Here is an 18,223-nt window from a genome sequence, read left to right as displayed (position 1 = left end):
ATTATCGATGGCATTGAGTTCTTCTTTTTTTATCTCTAGACTGATGATCTCTTGCACACACTAAGCCAAATTCAATTAGTTAGTCTGAAATCCCAAGATATCTCTCTCATTGCATTTATTAATAACAAAAGAGAAAATATCATATTTCATCATGGTTTAAACTAAATCATCAACATATGTTCTATAAAACATCATTCCACAGTACTGAACAATTATCAATGCATAAAATAACATCTTAATATCTAGGGCACAAGTGGGATGTAACAATATTGTATTCTCATCTATTTCCTGATAATACATATTTAGCCTTTCTTCTTGGTGTATTTGCCCCCCACAAGGGTTTCACCACATAAATCCTATGTTATATGATTCTCTTATGTTGTTGATTTGTGTCTCTTTGTTTCTAACTTATGATGATGTTATACATGATTTATTATTGTTATAATTTCACATAAGGTAGTGTTGGTAAGCATTATATGTAGGTTGATTTTAGCATCATAAAGAAAATAGTTCTAATCATAGTAACTCTATAATAAGTGCAACTTAGTTTTTGGATTTGCATATGAGTTTTAAATGTTCATATTGTAGCAACTATCTAAGCCTTGTATCTCACACGTTAAAGTCATGAATTGATTATTTGGATAGAAATTAAAATTTTCTAACCTTAGGTATTAGATCTTACATATATTTCTCAACATTTGGTATCAAAGATGAAGATTAACTTGATTATATGTATTCCTCTACTTTATATTCTTATCTTGACAAGCTTAAGAAAAATTGATAGAAGGAATTAAAGGATGTTAGAGGCTTATGAAGCTACAATGAATATTTATGGGTCAACTTTATTTTTCACTTCTGTGAGATTGAAAGTCATGGATATTATAAATGTGATCTAGTTAGGGCATTAGAAGCTCATGATTATGGATCTTCATGGAGTTGGTTATATTTTGGTTACTTGGAGCTCTTGTTTGGTGGTTTTGTTCCATTACCTTGTGGTCATGTGCAGTGAGAAGATGTTCATGTTAGATGGGTACTTGTGACATCGAAGTAACATGGATAAACACCCTCTATTTCGACTATGAAAAGGAGTGCTTATGTTGGCTTCATGAATTTATCTATTGGTTACATGAAGACACTAACTATCTTCCCCACTAAGAAGTGGCAATATCCTGATATCATTTTAAACAAACAAACACAACTAAAGCATATAAAAGAGTATGATATCAAATGTGAAAAATAATGTTAAGCAATGTCCTCAATATTCTACCCTATGTCGCTATCCATAAAATATTGGTCCCACTAGATCTTATATTACACAATGTCCCTATTACACAAGATGATTGAGCGCCTATCAATAACTTGAGTGGGCTCCACTAGCAACACTCTTAGATCCTACACTTGTAAAGCATGTTAATGAAGTGTGTGAGAAGAATTGGGGTGAGATGGATTAAGAAAATAAACATGAAATACTTTATGGATAAGAGAGAGAGAAAGCAGTAGAGAAAACCTATAGGCAACTAGGTTAATCACTTCCAATACATCAAATGACCCTACATATCTAGGTGCAAGCTTAGAAGACTTGCCAAAGGAGATCAAACTCTTATGAGGCTTAATCCTAAAGAATAGCTCGTCTCTGAGTGAAAATTGTCTGAATGACTTATTCTTGTCTATGGATGATTGGTTGTGTTAAATTTCAATCTCATTCCTAAGGTAGAATTGATTGTAACTTAAAACCAAAAAATCATCCTTGTGTCTCTACCTGAAATGTTCATTTCGAGCATACCATGAAACCTAAAAATCTCTTAGACAAGTTTTCTCACTAGGGGCAAGGAACCATGCTATTTTTTTTTTGGAATTAAAATGTGCTACATTTGTGATCTTATTCATAACCATCGAGATAATTTTGTATCCATTCTTACACATAGGTAACCACTAAATGAAGTCCATATTTATAACATGCCACTTGTAGTCTAGTACATTGTGTGATTACAATAGCTCTGAAGGATGAGTATAACTCAGCCTTGAATCTTTGGCATTCATAACATTGTGCCAAATATGCTATTACGTCCTTCTTGATCCCTAGCAAAAAAAATAGTGGCCTTATATTTGCTACCATTTTTCTCACTGCAAGTGCCCTAAGTATGGTGTATTATACATTTACTCCATGATCAATTTCCTAAACCCCCCATGGTTAAGAATGAACATCCTTCCCTAATACCATAGGGTTCCATCATTGATCTAAAGTGTATTCATTAAAATGGAAATCAGATGGATCCTCCTCCAGAGTTGTCTTGACCAATGAATAATGGTCATTCCCCTATAGATTCTATAATATTTGTTGCCACAAATAAATTATCTCAATTGGGAATAGATCTCAATATTAATTTAGGATAGGGTAGTCATCAAAATAGGGTTTCTCATTATTAAGATCATTGACTTAGTTGACGTAGATTGAAGTACCCTTCCTTGTGGCCTTCTTAAGTTGGATGGGCAAAATCTGCCTAAGCTCAAGGGGTTTCTAGGATCCATGAATCTCCACATGATTCCCATTATCATCTAAACTTTGGACAACCTTATCCTCATAATTTATAATGGATTTATGGTTTGTTCAACCAATTAATTCTTGAAATTACATCATAAGAACCTTGAGGGCCACATATAAATTGACTAAAGTTTGGAAACTTAGAAGTTCCATGTCACTACACACCAAACCCTGGTCTACCCTTCTCTGTACCTTATTTCCATATTTAATATAGCCCATTAATTCAAACATATAACTAGCTGTAATAGATAGCTTAGTTACTACTCTATGACAATGAAAAAATTAGTAGCTCCTATATCAATTAAAATAGAAACTTGCTAGCCATAAAGCTTACCAGAACCCTAGATTGGTGAAGTGTGGAATTCTACTTGATTGTTGTCAATTGTGACATGAATGTAATGTTAAGCTTGATTTTGTTGGTTCTTCCTATTCTTCCTAGATGAGTGAGGAGACCACAAGAAGGTTGTACATAATAGTATCATTATTTCAATCGTCTAATGAACATAATTTAGTTTAGATTTCTTTCTGATTCTAGTGTAACTCTTATGCAATATAGTTATAAAACTCAATTAAGATCCATACAAGAATCATACAAGTCAAATTATATAGACATCTCAATCATCCAAACAAGAATCACAATCACATGAATACATATGGGACCACTCAAAATCTGGTAGCATATATGTACTAACCAAGGTTCAAACATTGAGGAGACCTCCTTCCTACAAGTACTTTCTAACCAATCCTTTACAAATAATAACCTCTCAAGCGTATCATGCTATACCCATAAGGCAAAGAACAAGGAGAAGAATGCATCTTCTTTTGAAAGGAAGTAGAGAGTGACTTTTCGTACACATACTAGCAAAAATGTAAAATTTTGTAGCATGATATTTATAAGATGGTATCTTTTAATACATAGAACAAGAAATTATCACAAATACTATTATTAATTCTTTCTAGACTATGGGCACACATCTTCATGAAATTCATAGGAAGTATTCATTTGTTAAAGAATATGAACTATATTTAATTTTTGTTGTAGATAAATTTGGAAAGGTGTGTTTTCTTATACTATCTTGAAATAGTACATGCAACTAATTTTTGGTCCTTTTTAATTGTTCTTCTTATTATATGTCATATATTTATTTAAAAACTTTAGGAAATAATTAGGCTACATTAAAAGGGAAAAGACATATAGGGTTAAATAGATTAATATAATTGTATCTATAAAAAAAATTCAAGCTAAATGGTTAATATAACCCTTGTGTACCTCGTAATGGTCTATAATAGGATGCATCTTAAAAAAAATTGTGTGTGTGTTGCGGTTGGTTGGGGAAAGGAGATAGAGTTTCTTACCTCTTAGTAATATTGATGTTGTGATGAGAAAATCGTAAGGATACAAGAAAATATGGAATAATTTTTTAAAAAAAATAGAAAAACACGATACACACACACTCATAGGTGTGTGTGGGTGTAAAAGAGGTTGAATTATTTCAAGTAAGTAAAAAGAAAGACAATATTAATATGATATTCAAAATAAACGTTATATTGGGAATAAGGTTGGTTTTACTTATTGAAGAAAAAACTTGATTTGACACTAAAACAATTACGTATGGTTCATTTGAAATTCATGAATAAATTGGTGTAAGTAATAAGTTAAGCTTCGATGTTCATTTATATATAAAGTTATTTTTATAATATATTCATGTTGAAAGGATGTGTCTTAAGTGATAAAAAAATTATTTTTCTAAATTTTATTTGGAAATCTTGCACTTAATTTTATAGAGAAGATACATTTGGATATCTTTTTTAGAGAAGGATAATTTAGAAGTGGAATTTGAAATAAAGTAGTTTAATTTAAATAAAAATAAAAATCCAAGAGTTATTCTATAGATAAAATGGGGCACCTACCCTTCAAAAACACATGTCCTTAAAATTTTAGAAAACAAAATCCTTTTGATTATGATGTTCAAGAAGTAAAATTGATTTCAAATCTATCTATTAGTAATTATTTTAATAATTATATATTCAAATTTTGTTTTCAAATGTTAAGACACATTTTATTTTTAATAATATACCATAAATTGGATATAGATATAATTTTTTTTAACAATTTGTCCAAAATCATATTTTTATATAATACATTTATCTTAGAGTTTTTCACTATATTATATGAATATTTAAATACAATCATATGACTATTAAATTTAAACCTTAATAATAGAACAATATAATATAAGAGATAGTGTAATAACATTACAACTAATAAACCACAGAATATGGTAAGCAATGGAACAAAACCTTTAGTGCTGTCCGCATGTGGTCTGAACTCCTTATCATGACGATGTTGCCTTGGGGCGAGAGAGAATATTCCCTATAATTGAGGAAAGCCTTTAGTTTCCACTTTCAAAACATTCTTGTAAATGATCAAGTTTCATTGAAGAAACACATGCAAAATGTTTAGTGATTAAGTTTTAGTATTTTATGAGTGTGAGAGGGTAATTTGTGGAGGTATGATAATACAGTTACATAGGTGTCTTAATGTATTTTTATGGCTTTTTGTGTATATGCATATGAATATTTTCAAACATTAGGGATGTTGGCATTCATATAAGGTGATCATATAAATAGAGTTAGAATGGAATTGCAAAGTTTTGGTGTTTAAAGGTTGAAAATGAAGTGGATTATAGGAATAGAAACTTATCACGTGTCACATTATTATAATAGATTATTACAATTGTTTCTTAGGCTAAGGCATTTAAGGTGGGTTTAAACAAGAGGGGAAAGTGCTAAGTAGGTGTTTGGCCTCTTACATTAGGAATGTAAGAGTATCTATGACACATAAGAAGAATTATAAGTGTGAATCCGCGTGACATATTGGTGTCTTTCTCTAATCTTGCAGATGCATATTAGTGGTTTATGGCATGTTATTTTGTTTTGTGGTTGTTGGTTACCACTTGTGGATACAACTAAATTGATTTTTGATACTTGATATGTATATTTGGATATATACAAATACATGTGTATCATTCTTCACTAATTTTTACAATAATATACTAGATGATTTAATTTTGTATTATGGATCATTGTTTTAATAAAAAAGGAATCAAATTAAAAAAATCATCAAAATATGATCTATTTTATATTTGGTTGATTTTACCATTCACTTTGGCAATTATTACATATTGAGTATATGTGTGTAATGTATGATTAAGGTGTGCAAGCATAAGAGAAATCTCAATTGTGGTTCATTTGAGATGCTCACACGGTTTGCTTTTTATGTTTAGTTATCTAATCCCTACTAAGATGTAAAACATGTGATGTGTGAAACTAGTCAACTCTAATTGAAGATAGGATAATTGATTCAAAACATGTCCAAAATATTGCATAGCCTTTATCCACAACCATTCCATCTACACCCACTAAGCCTAAGTGGAAAATAATATAGTTCACATTCCTATCAAAACCTATTAACATTTTTATTTTCAACTAGTCAAAGCTAACATATTATGATTTCAACTTATACACCCTTTGATGAGAGTCAACCATCATCATACAAGGAGGATAAATGTTGCAATCAACATTGAATCAAAGATCATGCTATAGGAAATTGTATGAAATCAAAAAAACACATCTAAGAACTTGTAGATAGACGTGAAATTGAAATTGAAGGGCCATCAAACACATCACCCAATTATGAATTCAACATATATTAAACAATATCCCTTGAGATATTTAATTGTACACTCAAGAAAATGAAACCCATAAAAAATTAATCTATCATTATGAAATTACTTATACCTATGACTCTATCATTGACAAATTAAGAAATATGAGGAATGAGTTCATATTTAACAAAAATATAAATAATTGATTGTGCTATTAGAACCCAACATTGACAATTTAAAATCAAGGTCCTTCTCCATTAAATCCAAACACCAAAAAATAATATGACCTCCTAAATCACCTTCAACAAACTCTAGTCAACATTCCATCCTTAAGCTCCCATGAACATACTCCACTCATAATGATATCTTAAATGAAATCTTACAAGAATTCAAAGTGACTATCAATATGGATTCTTCATGCTTCCAATCCTTTGTTGGCAATCTTTCCATAGACTATTATATCACATTCACTACAATTGATTTTCCTCCCCTTCATCCATCGTATAATCAACCCTTTCATATTGAGGGCACCATTTACAAACACAATAAAATGTGTAATAAACAATCACCATTATCTATCTTTTAACATAATCCTCAAGTCTTCAATCATGCAAAATCCAAACCATACATTGACCCTAGTGATTTACCTTCTACATCTTTCACTACATCCAGCAGAGGACAACCCTTATAATACACATTCAAGATCCTCAATGAAGGATGTGGAGAGTCCAAATCCATGACTTTATTTATATTACTAAGTTAACCATATCATCTTGATACTTCAATAACCTATACCCAAAAGTGCAATACCCCCTTTTCCCACTATAATGGGGGCCCTCTAACTTCCTTTTCACTGGTCATCTTGCTAATAAGGACATAGAGGACTTTTATCATACATGTCTTCACAAAGATGATCAGTACTTTGCATGCTTTAAGGAGCACTATAAATATCATATTCCTTATGTATTTGTAGAAAAATAAACTATAAAGTCAACTTTTGTAAGGACCTCCATATTATTAAATTAACATAGTCCACAAAATACACATATTCAAGCATAATTTAACGTACCACATGCTCAAATACATAAATATAGAGACACAATATTATGTTTTGACATATGTTTGAGTACATAAATCAAAGATTAAGTATAACATTAGGAAATTATTTTTTTACAAGAGACCATAAGATCAAATACAATGAGTACATGATCTACATGGTTGGTGAAAATCCTATCAAGGAACTCCTCGTTCATGATCTCCACTTGAGCATGCCACAAGTGAGAACATCATCAAGGTGCGTTGGTGTCCAATTGTAAAGCACCATGCTTCCCCATAATTATTCTTAACATGAAGAATGCTTGACCATGCATGATATAACCTATAATCTTGAAATTAGTAGGGCGACAAGATTTTTTACAACACGACATATCTACATTCTAGATACATGTTAATGAATTAATATCATGACATAAAAGAGAGTGTGGGACATAATGATCAAACAACAAGCATATACTAAGTGATCAAATATTATTTTTCCAAAGAGCCTTTTTGGGCTAACTATCAACATATATGTTAATGTAGAGATTTATTTTTCTCTAGAAACTTACCCTTCTTTTTTCTCCATAAATGAAACTCATCCAAAATACAAATAATACATATCAAAACATGATAGTGCATATTAAAACTTGCAAAAGCATACAAAGGCATACAAGGGCACATACGTGCATACAAGTGCATTGATCTGCATCTCTACATGTCTACTTATTAGGATTTGAAAATAAAGAGGTAAATTTTTTATTCAAAGTAGAAAGAGAAGTACAACAAAAGAAGGCAAATCACCCAGGAAAGAGAAAAATACTAAGACTTATCCCGATCCACCAGATGATCCAAGATGTGAGACAACTCTGGAGAAAGCTATCCCCTATCCTCAATAGACCAACCCTCCATAAAGATAGAAGCCCATTTAGCAAGACAATCAACCACCCCATTCCATTCTTTGGGAATGTGACTAAAAGTAACTGACTCAAAAGTTTTACAAAACAAAAGAGTCCACCGAATAATCAACTGTAACTGCCAACTAACACCATCCAAGTTTTGTTGATTAAGAAAAGTCACCACAAACTAGGATTCAGATTTCCTTATTGATTACATTCAAAACTTAAGCTATGAAAGATCATTTTAATCTATCATTAGTTAACATCCACATGTTAAAAAAATGAAAATGAAAATAAGAGGATTATCCTTAATTGTACATGCTCATAAGCGATATTTAAAGAAATAATAATCTCTAAGTAAAATATTTGATAATTTCATGTTCTATCATGTCATTCTCCTTGTATGTTTATCAAAAAAAAAAAAGATTATCTGACCTATAGACTTTAGCTTTTGCTCAAGACAAAATACTTATAGATAACTAATGACTAAGATACCCCTCTATAAGGCATGCATTTCTAAGATAGGTTAAAAAGAATATTTAACTACATAAATCAATCCAATACTTTGCATTTCCTTAATGGCTCTAAAGACAATCTTCCTATATACTCACCTTGTTCCAATGTTTATCAAGTAGAGACTTCCTATTTCTTAACAATATAAGAAATCTACATCATTTAATCTTTATTAAGCAACCAGAAAAACAAGAAAATTAAGAAGTCTTTAATAGAATTTTATATGATGTTGAACTTATTACAAAGTGGTAGTTCTACTAGATCCAACTAGAAATTATGCAATACTTCAACTTACATGGCCAAATCAATGATTATACTACAAACAATAACTATAGATATATGAATGCCTTACAAAGATTATTAACAATATCCAATTCGATATGATACCCCAAACTTAATGAATGGGCCAATTCTCTATATCTTAATCACTTCCCAGTCATGAAAATAATTAAATTTACAAAATAAAAAATACCCACGCGTTTCAAACATTATAGTAATCCCTGTACAACACGATGGTATAATCACAATATCCAGCTTCCAGCTTTTCGCAGCATAAAGTCCTTAATTACATTATTACACACAAGCAATACTTTGCAAAATAAACAACCTATAATTCGTACAAGCAATTACTTACTGGAAAATTTTGGGTTAAACATGATAATTTTCATGGACTTCTACGATTTCCGCGTACTTAGTATGAAGATGCATCTTCATCTTTTCATTTTTCCAGCTAATTTCATTCCACCATTCCTTCTCTGCCTTGATCTGTATCAGAGACTTGAGATTATGAAGACCCAATGGCAGTACTTTAACTTTCATACAACGGAATAAAGTTAAAGTCTGCAACATGGGAAGAGCCCCTTGATCGACGGAACTACACAGACTCTCCAGAGAAGGTAACATCCACAGTTTGAGCTTGCGCAGCTTTGGAAAGCAACCTTCCCTCCCGAATTCATCTCCCAACTGTTTGAGCTGAAGGCATTTCTCAATCTCTATTTCCTTCAAATTGGATAGTATGCCTAACCCTAATCCGGAAAGATTGAGTAGTATTTGAGAAGAGTTCAGCTTTAAGTACTTGAGATTTTTTAATCCTGAGAATAAATCAGGTGTTCCCTCATTGTGGCAATCATACAGGTGGAGTCTCTCTAGGTTGTGCATGGCCCGCATGTCAGTGGGTAGATTTGTTTGATGAACTTGGGGCATCCAAACTAGCCAAAGTTCTTGAAGCTCTACTAGGTTCCCCACTGTTTTCTCCTCAATTGGGGATTTTAGGGATAGACGCAGACGCTTGAGATTATGGAGTTTACAGATGTCTTGCAAGGAAGCCTCCCTTAATTCCCCTGCTATTCTCACCTCCCGTGAATATGCAAACATTGTCGACTTCCACAAGTCAAGGTCTTCCAAACTAGTGAGCTGTGATATGTCGGGTGAAACTAACTCCAAATCATAACAGTGGGCTAACTTAAGAATTCGGAGAGATTTGAGCTTGTTTATCACGGATGGAATATTCTTAAGATGGGAGAAAGAAAGATCTTAAAACTGCAGTCTACTCAGCTCAAATGTTTGATGAGGGATTACCTTAATCTGGGTATTTGAAAACTGCAGATAGAGGAGATTCTGCAGTTGCTTGATGGACTTTGGCAAGGATTTGACGGGCGTGTTGCTGAGATCAAGCACCTTCAACATATTCAGCTTCTCCAGAAATCCCTCTGGAATTTCTTCAACTGTGTTCCAGCTCAACAACAGTGTCACCAACTCCGTGCATTGAAAATTTTGAGGCAGATATCTGATATGATTATGCATTAGTGATATCCTCACCGATGTTGCTCTTGCAGAGTCTGGAATGCCAGTTAGACTCTGTCCCGCACGGAACAGGATATTCCGGTCGACCTCAGCGATTTGTACCGCCATATCTCTTAGCACATCGTGAATTTTCACTTTCCAAATATCAAGGCCGTTTTCCTCTTTAACCTCAATCTCAACCAAACTTCGGTCGGCCAAGATCTTGAGAAAAGAATGGCGACCCTGCTCTCTGCTTTTCACTAGGCCTTCGGCCAACCACAATTGTATCAATTGATCTGCGTCGATTTCCTCATCTTCTCTGTAAGCGGCCACATACAGGAAACAAAGCTTCAGCTCATCTGTTTCCAGAGCATCGTAGCTGCGCTTCAGTGGGCTGAATAATTCCCTCAGAATCTCCTCATGAATGCGATAAAACTGGGGGTCAATCGCCTTTAGCTCTTCCAGAATGTATTTCCATTGATATGGCGTACTCTTGTCAAGCTTCGGCATTGTCCGGGCAAGTGTCTTAATGGCGAGGGGATGCCCTTTACACTCCTTTGCAATCCCTTTTGCGAAGGGCTCAATCTCGCTATCTATATTCTGATCCGCGCTAGCTCGGAAGGCTCCTCTGCAGAAAAGTACCCAACCATCTTCCTCCGAGAGTTTCTTCATTAGAATCATTTTGTCTACATCCATGCTGTTGCACACCTCTCTATCCCTGGAAGTCAGCACAACTTTTGATTTGTTCTCCAAAAGTGAAATTCCCAATTTGGAAACATCTATTCTTCTCCACACATCGTCCAAAATGAGCAGCAGTGGCTTCTCCTTGAAAACTGAATGCAACTTCCCTGCAGCCTCGTCAATGCTATAATTGCATTGCCAAGGCAATTCAATTCTCTCAAAAATGCGCCTCTGGAGATCAGATTCATTGGAGTCTCTGGACACAGTAAGCCAGATCACAAGGTTAAAGAAATCCACTACCTTTTCATTGTTGTTGATGTGTTTGAGCAAGGCCGTCTTTCCCACGCCGGGCATTCCATAGATACCAACAACACGAACAGATTGATCGTCTAGTAGCCACGTCTTCAACTCCAACAGCTTCTCCTGAGCATATGTGACCACCAGCTCGTTCTCCATGGGCTGCGCCAGCGTCTTCAGAGGCTCTCCCAGATCTCCATTCTTGGGAAAATCTGACTCCTTTGTCTTCAGAAGCCCATCTATCTCCTTAATAGACTTCAGGATTTCTCCACTGGATCTTCGGAGAAAGCAACAGTTAGGGCAGCAGCAACACAAGCGATCGTGCTTGTTTTCTTCGTACTGGCGAAACACCTCTTCAGCGGATTTAACGATTGGCTCTTGTGTGTTGAGCCAATTCTTCACGACTGACAAAGGCTGTCGACCCTGCCTCCTTAGCTGATTGTTGATATCATCTACTATGCTCTTCACGCGATCAAGCTTTTCGCGGAGGTATTTGGCATCGTTGGGCAAATTGATTAGGTGCTTAATCTCTTTCACAAATGTTTTGATGAAACTGGGTATAGCCTCGCTAACTAGTTGAATAATGGCGGCTTCCATCTGCCAAACGCAAACAGTCTCCTAACGAAAAGGAAATTATTGAGTACCAACTCTCGATCAATTGTGTCAAAATAATGATCTCACAAAAGCACTCGATAGGTGCACGGTTTTTTAAATGTGCTTGTAGCATCTCTCCCATTCTCTTTCTATTGGTGAAGATATCTTGAGCATGCCGTGCTGTGCGGGTCTACACATGGCCCAGATCTTTCTTCTTTAACATCATTTTCCACAGATGCCTGACGTTCTTATCTTTCTGGCACTGTAGCATCTATACTATGCCCAATTTCCCATTTCTCGTAAAATTGTATGCGTAGAGAGATAATCTAAGCATGTTCCACAAGTTGGGCCCATTGAAAAAGGCCATTTAATGCCACTGAGATTTCTTTACGAGTGGGATTTTCGTCGAAGCTAATTTGCTTCTTGCTGCTTTGACAAGTTTTCGCATTCTATTTTGGCATGCGACATTTCTAGCCGTTGCAGCTCCATGGGTTCGAGCCTGGCCGCGACGTAGAGAAGGAAATTTACTCAGCGTTTTATTTGAAATATTATATTTTTAATTAGAGTAACTTTATTTCTTACTTATAATAAAATAAATAAATTTTAACTGGTTAAGTTTTTTTAATATGAAATTAGATTATATTAAAGAATAATAATCTAAAAACTGACTTAATATCTGACAAGGGAGAGGGTCCCATGCCTTTTACTTGGGATATTAATTAGGCAAAATTATTTTACTAGTGGGTTACAATTAGTCTATTAGTGGGGCACAAAAAAGTGTCATGTGAGTACTTATCCCTTAAAAGATTGCAACAAATTTTAAAAAGCAACGAATCATGTGACACCACATCAACACACCAATAAACATGACTTAGTATACAACTATGGGTCTTATTTCCTTTTGGGACCGTTTTGGACACCTTGGCAAAAGAGGCATGTGATGTGGCATCATATTTGACCATGTGAACTTAAAACCCATTTTTAAAAGTAAGGTAATTGACAAACAAGATATACAAAATTCAAACTTTTTTAAATATTTGAGATAGATTTCGGGAGGTGTGGACATAGCCTTCACCACCATAGGGCTCTCTCCCTTAGTAAACATTTAAACATATAATAACATTGATACAGGAGCATTCCCAATTGATGAGCAATCTTGCATCAACAAAAAAAAAATGGTTCCTTTTAGTTTTATTCTTGTTCAATTCAGTGTTGTAGTTTTTGTGTTCTTTCAGTGTTTTCTGGTAGCAATTTCTTTTTCATTGTGGATCGAATATCTAGCTTCCACCCTTGTTCTTATTCATCATTCCAGATTTCCATTTCATTTGAATTATTTTCTAGCAAGTTATTCCTTCCAGAGTGTTTGTTTCTTGGTTCTGGAGTAGTTTTGAGCTTATCGTTTATGTTGGAAATTTCTTCTTGTGCGGAGCGATTTATTGGCTTGTGGATCTATTTGGGACAACACATGATGTTCTTGGGCCCTTGGTCAACCTTCCTATGTGGTCCACACTTCTTGATTGTTCTTGGTGGATGAGATCTTCACGTCTTGGGGCTAACCTATTTTACACGTTTCATTTTCCTTCCTTGGTTAATGTAATCTTTTGTAGCCGACTTGGATGTGTTATGGATGGTATATATATTGTTGTGTGTGATCCTTTGGGGGGATATCGAAGAAATATGATGATCTAGATTCATAGCTTGTAATTTGGATACCTCTTGGATTTCTAGATAGATTGTATTCTGTAATGTCTGATGTAACTAGGCATGTTAGCCTGCATATAGCGCAGATGTTATTGGATGTTCTGTGATGAATATATGATGATGTAGATATATGATTTTGAATTTGTTAGGATGAAGAAATGAATTTAAACAACAAATATTACAAAACTATAAACACACAACACATATAAATGAGACACACAGATTTATCGTGGTTCAGCAATTGCCTACGTCCACACTTGGAGCAGGGGAATCAATAGATTAATAACTAATCTGGTTTACACACATACACAACTGCAAGTAGCTCAAGAAAATCACTCTACAAATGAAATACAATCAACTCTTAAAGAGCTTGCAAGGAGAAGTTGAAGAGCCAAGAGTTTTGGTGGCAAGATGAAGGAGTTCGTTGGACTTCACTTCCAACAATCTCCCATTGAAGGCCAACGACTGTTGCAACAAGTAGATTCCCCCACTCAGTCCTGCTATCAGTTATTGGAAAGGCCGAGAGAAGCTCGGCAAAAATTGAACTTCTCCCACTTAACTACTTTAGTGAGCACATCAGCCGAATTCTTGTGGGTATGAATTTTATCTACATGAAACTTGCCTTCTTCGACCATATGGTGAACATAATGACTGCAAACATCAACATGTTTTGACCGAGGTTGAGATGTCTGTTGTTTAGTCATAAAGATGGCACTTCTATTATCACAAAACAAAGCAAAATCTAATTGCTTCAAACACAACTTGTTGAATAAGAGTTGCAACCATACCATCTCTTTTGCTCTCTAGAGCTATGTATTCAGCCTCCGCAGTCGATTGAGCTACTATATGTTACAATTTTGAAGCCCAACTAATCACTGCCCTAGCGAATGTGAAAGCATAACCTGAAGTAGACTTTCTTTTTTCTAAATCTCCAGCAAAATCAGAATCAATAAGCCCTTGCAAAACTGCCTTGTCCTTTCCAAACCATAAACAAAAATCAGAAGTACCCTTGAGATACCACAAGATATACTTGACCACCTCCCAATGTGATTTTCTCGGATTAGCCATAAATCTGCTCACCACTCCCATGACATGAGAAATGTCCGGACGAGTAGACACCATGGCATACATAAGGCTGCCAACTATAGATTTGTATGGAATTTTGTCCATAAACTCCTTATTTTCTTGTGTTTTTGGACACAATTGAGAAGACAACTGAAAAATGAGAGGCTAAGGGTATGCAAATATACTTAGCATCTGCCATACCAAATCTGTCCAATGATTTCTTAATGTAATCTTGCTGAGATAGTTTGAGTTCTCTCTTTTTCCTATCCCGAAAAATAGTCATTCCTAGAATCTTCTTTGTTGCCCCTAAATCTTTCATGGCAAATTCCTTTGGTAAGTGAGTTTTAAGTTCACTCACAATCTTCATACTTGTTCCGGTCACTAGCATATCATCCACGTAAAGGAGAAGTGTGACAAATTCGCCATTAGGAAGCTTTTTAAAGTAGATACAAGGATCAAACTCGCTGCGAGTAAACTTGTGATTGAATTTGTCAAATTTAAGATACCATTGGTGGGAGGCTTTCTTAAGCCCATACAAACTGCGTTTCAATCTACAACAGAGGTGTTCCTGCCCCTTTTTAATGAACCCTTCCGGCTGATGCATAAATAGTTCCTCATCAAGATCACCATGAAGAAATGTCGTCTTCACATCTAGCTGTTCAAGTTCAAGATCCCAGGCTGCAACTAAGCCCAATACTTCTCGGATGGTAGTCATTTTGACTTTTGGCGAGAAAATTTCTTTGAAGTCGAGGTCTTGCTGCTGAGCATATCCCTTTACAACTAGTCTTGCTCGAAATCTTTTGCAACCATCGACTTCATCTTTGAGTTTATACACCCATTTATTTCTTAATGCCTTTCTATCAGGTGGAAGTGGCACCAAATCCCATGTCTAATTTTGCAATAGTGCATCCATTTCTTTGCACATTGCAACTGTTGAAAACCTGGCAATAGGCGCTATTGTGAGAGGACAACTCCTCTATCTGTCTTTACTAACAAGCCGTTATATCCACAGTCAAGCACTATCGGCCATCGCCCACCATTTTATCGCATTATCCAGGACATACTTAGCATAGTCACTATCCTGGTTTATCCAAATATCATTTCACCGTATCCCACCATGGCTTGGTAATCACTGTACATATCCACATTAAGAGAAAAACTTAGCTAGGGGCAAAATGGATCAAAACTTACAGCAACCTTAGAACATCACAACTTGCGGCAACCTCAGAACATCACAACTTGCAACAAACTTAGAACATCATATCCAACAAACAAATCAACAATCACAAAAAAAAACATTGATCACTTAAAAAGATTCACAACGCGTGATGGATGATTTTCTAAAGTATCAAATGTTTGCATCTTACATAAAGTTTTGACTATTTTTGCACTTGAACTTTCTTGAACTTGCCAGTTATCACAGTCTGTATTTTTAAAAGCTTCTTTGTATGTTGCAGGCTCTGTTTGATCAAAGATTAGCAAGTTAGGTTCATCTTCTTCACAAAACAATAAATCATAGTTGGAGAGCTTTGCAGGAGGTTGCCTCTGTTTGGTTGATTTCCTCAATTGACTCTCTGCTGCAGTAGTAGAATTATTCAATTTAAGTGATCTCTGTTTATGCGAGTAGATATCATGCCCACTGTTAATTCGCCCGGTAGTTTCATTGCTAATTTCCCTGTCTATAGGGCAATCAACGACCTGTGGATTTTTGTCCACATTGGGTTCAGGCAAGTCACGAAAGATAGGGTCCACAGAGACGTCTTGCTCTGCCTACGTTGGACGAGTGAGCAGGGGTCTACGAGAGGGGACTACCACATCACTGATGGCAGGGAAGCCATGCAGTGGTGGCACAAGCCCCATGGAAACATGTGAGCGTAGGGGAAAGAGTAGAGAGGGCCCATGGGGTGGGGAGCCCATGGAGAGAGGGCCAGCGGGGAGCTCACGGGAAGGACTGCAGGGAGCTCGCGGAGAAGGATTGCATGGAGCTCGCAGAGAAGAACATGCTGCTGGGTGTGGAGACAAAGATGCAGGGCACCGTGAGGTGTGCAAACTATGTTGTGCAAGTAAAGTGGACTGCAATGTAGGCTGTGGCACAAAAGGATTCTTCCTGCAAACCTTTGAAGACTGTGAAATCGTGTCTAGTTCTTCACGAGGTGCTGTTTCAAATGGTAGTGGGCTTTCATAAAGGATACTATCTTCTTCATCATTCTCAGTCTAAGAATTGTGTTCAACTAAGGTAGATGTCATAGGGGCTCCCATTGAATGAGAGACTGGAGGCAGAGCGCTGGTAGTCAAATTTTGAAACAAAGACATAGGGACATTTTTTTTCTCTGATTTATTTGAATCTTGTAGCGCGGGGAAGGAGGTCTCATGGAAAATTACATCCTTGCTACGAACAATATTTTTGTGAACTGCATCCCACAGTCTGAAAGCAAATTGCTCTTCGCCATACCCCACAAAAATACATTTCAGTGACCTTGGATCCAATTTGGTTCGCTTCTCCTTGGGTATATACGAGAAGGCTTCACATCCAAACACATGAAGATGTGAGTATCAAATCCTCTTCCCTTGCCATTCCTCTTTCGGAATAACAAAATACAATTTAGATGAGGGACTTCGGTTGATTAAATGCACTATTGTGTTACATGCTTCTGCCCAAAATTCGTTGCATAGACCTACATTAGACAACATACATCATGCCTTTTCAAGAATTGTTCTATTCATCCTCTCGACTGCACCGTTTTCTTGAGGAGTGAAAGGAACAACCTTGATTCTTCTAATCCCATTATGAGCACAAAAATCATCAAATTCATGTGAACAAAATTCTCCACCATTATCGGTTTGTAAATATTTAATCTTATGCCCAATTTGATTTTCAACTAAAGCTTTGAAAATTTTAAATTTTGAAAAGACTTCAGATTTCCTAGAAAGCATATAAATCCATACTTTTCTTGTACAATCATCAAGAAAGGTGACAAAATAGTTAGCTCCTCCAATGGAGGTTACCTCAGTAGGCCCAAAAACATCCGCGTATACAAGCTCCAGCGGTGTTGTCTTTGTGTCACACCCACCTTTCAAAAAACTGACTCTCTTTTGTTTGCCATAAAGGCAATGTTCACAAAAGGCTAAGTCAACAAGTTTGAGGCCCGGTAGCTTATTTCTTGTATGCATAGCATGGAGTCCTTTCTTTCTAATATGCCCAAGTCTTTGATGCCAAAGATCCGCTTTGTTGTCCTCAATCACCATTGCAGCTCCCACTTCACCATGAGTCTTAAATATGTATAAACTACCCACTTTATTACCATTGGCAATCAACATGGTACCATGAGTTACCTTCCATGTATCCAGGAGAAAATTTACATTAAGACCTTGATCAAAGAGCTATCCAACGGATATCAAATTTTGCTTCAATTTTGGGACATGGTGAACATCTTTGAGCAACCATG

The 18,223-nt window shown here is 35.5% G+C and overlaps 1 protein-coding gene across 1 annotated transcript; it reads right to left on the bottom strand.

Moving 5' to 3' along the window:
* Nucleotides 1–10,190: 10,190 nt before the first annotated feature.
* Nucleotides 10,191–11,601, bottom strand: LOC131859878 (probable disease resistance protein At5g63020). The gene has a single exon (XM_059214114.1). The coding sequence runs from the start codon at nucleotides 11,574–11,576 to the stop codon at nucleotides 10,191–10,193; it is 1,386 nt and encodes a 461-aa protein (XP_059070097.1). The 5' UTR covers nucleotides 11,577–11,601.
* Nucleotides 11,602–18,223: the final 6,622 nt, after the last annotated feature.

The sequence above is a fragment of the Cryptomeria japonica genome, chromosome 2 (genome assembly GCF_030272615.1).
Source record: "Cryptomeria japonica chromosome 2, Sugi_1.0, whole genome shotgun sequence".
NCBI classification, from domain to species: Eukaryota; Viridiplantae; Streptophyta; class Pinopsida; order Cupressales; family Cupressaceae; genus Cryptomeria; species Cryptomeria japonica.
Note: the sequence above shows the minus strand (reverse complement) of the source record. Positions and strands in the feature narration are given on the sequence as shown.

Coding starts and splice junctions, on each gene's coding strand:
- LOC131859878 (XM_059214114.1), bottom strand. CDS start 11,576: ATGGAGAACGAGCTGGTGGTCACATATGCTCAGGAGAAGCTGTTGGAG.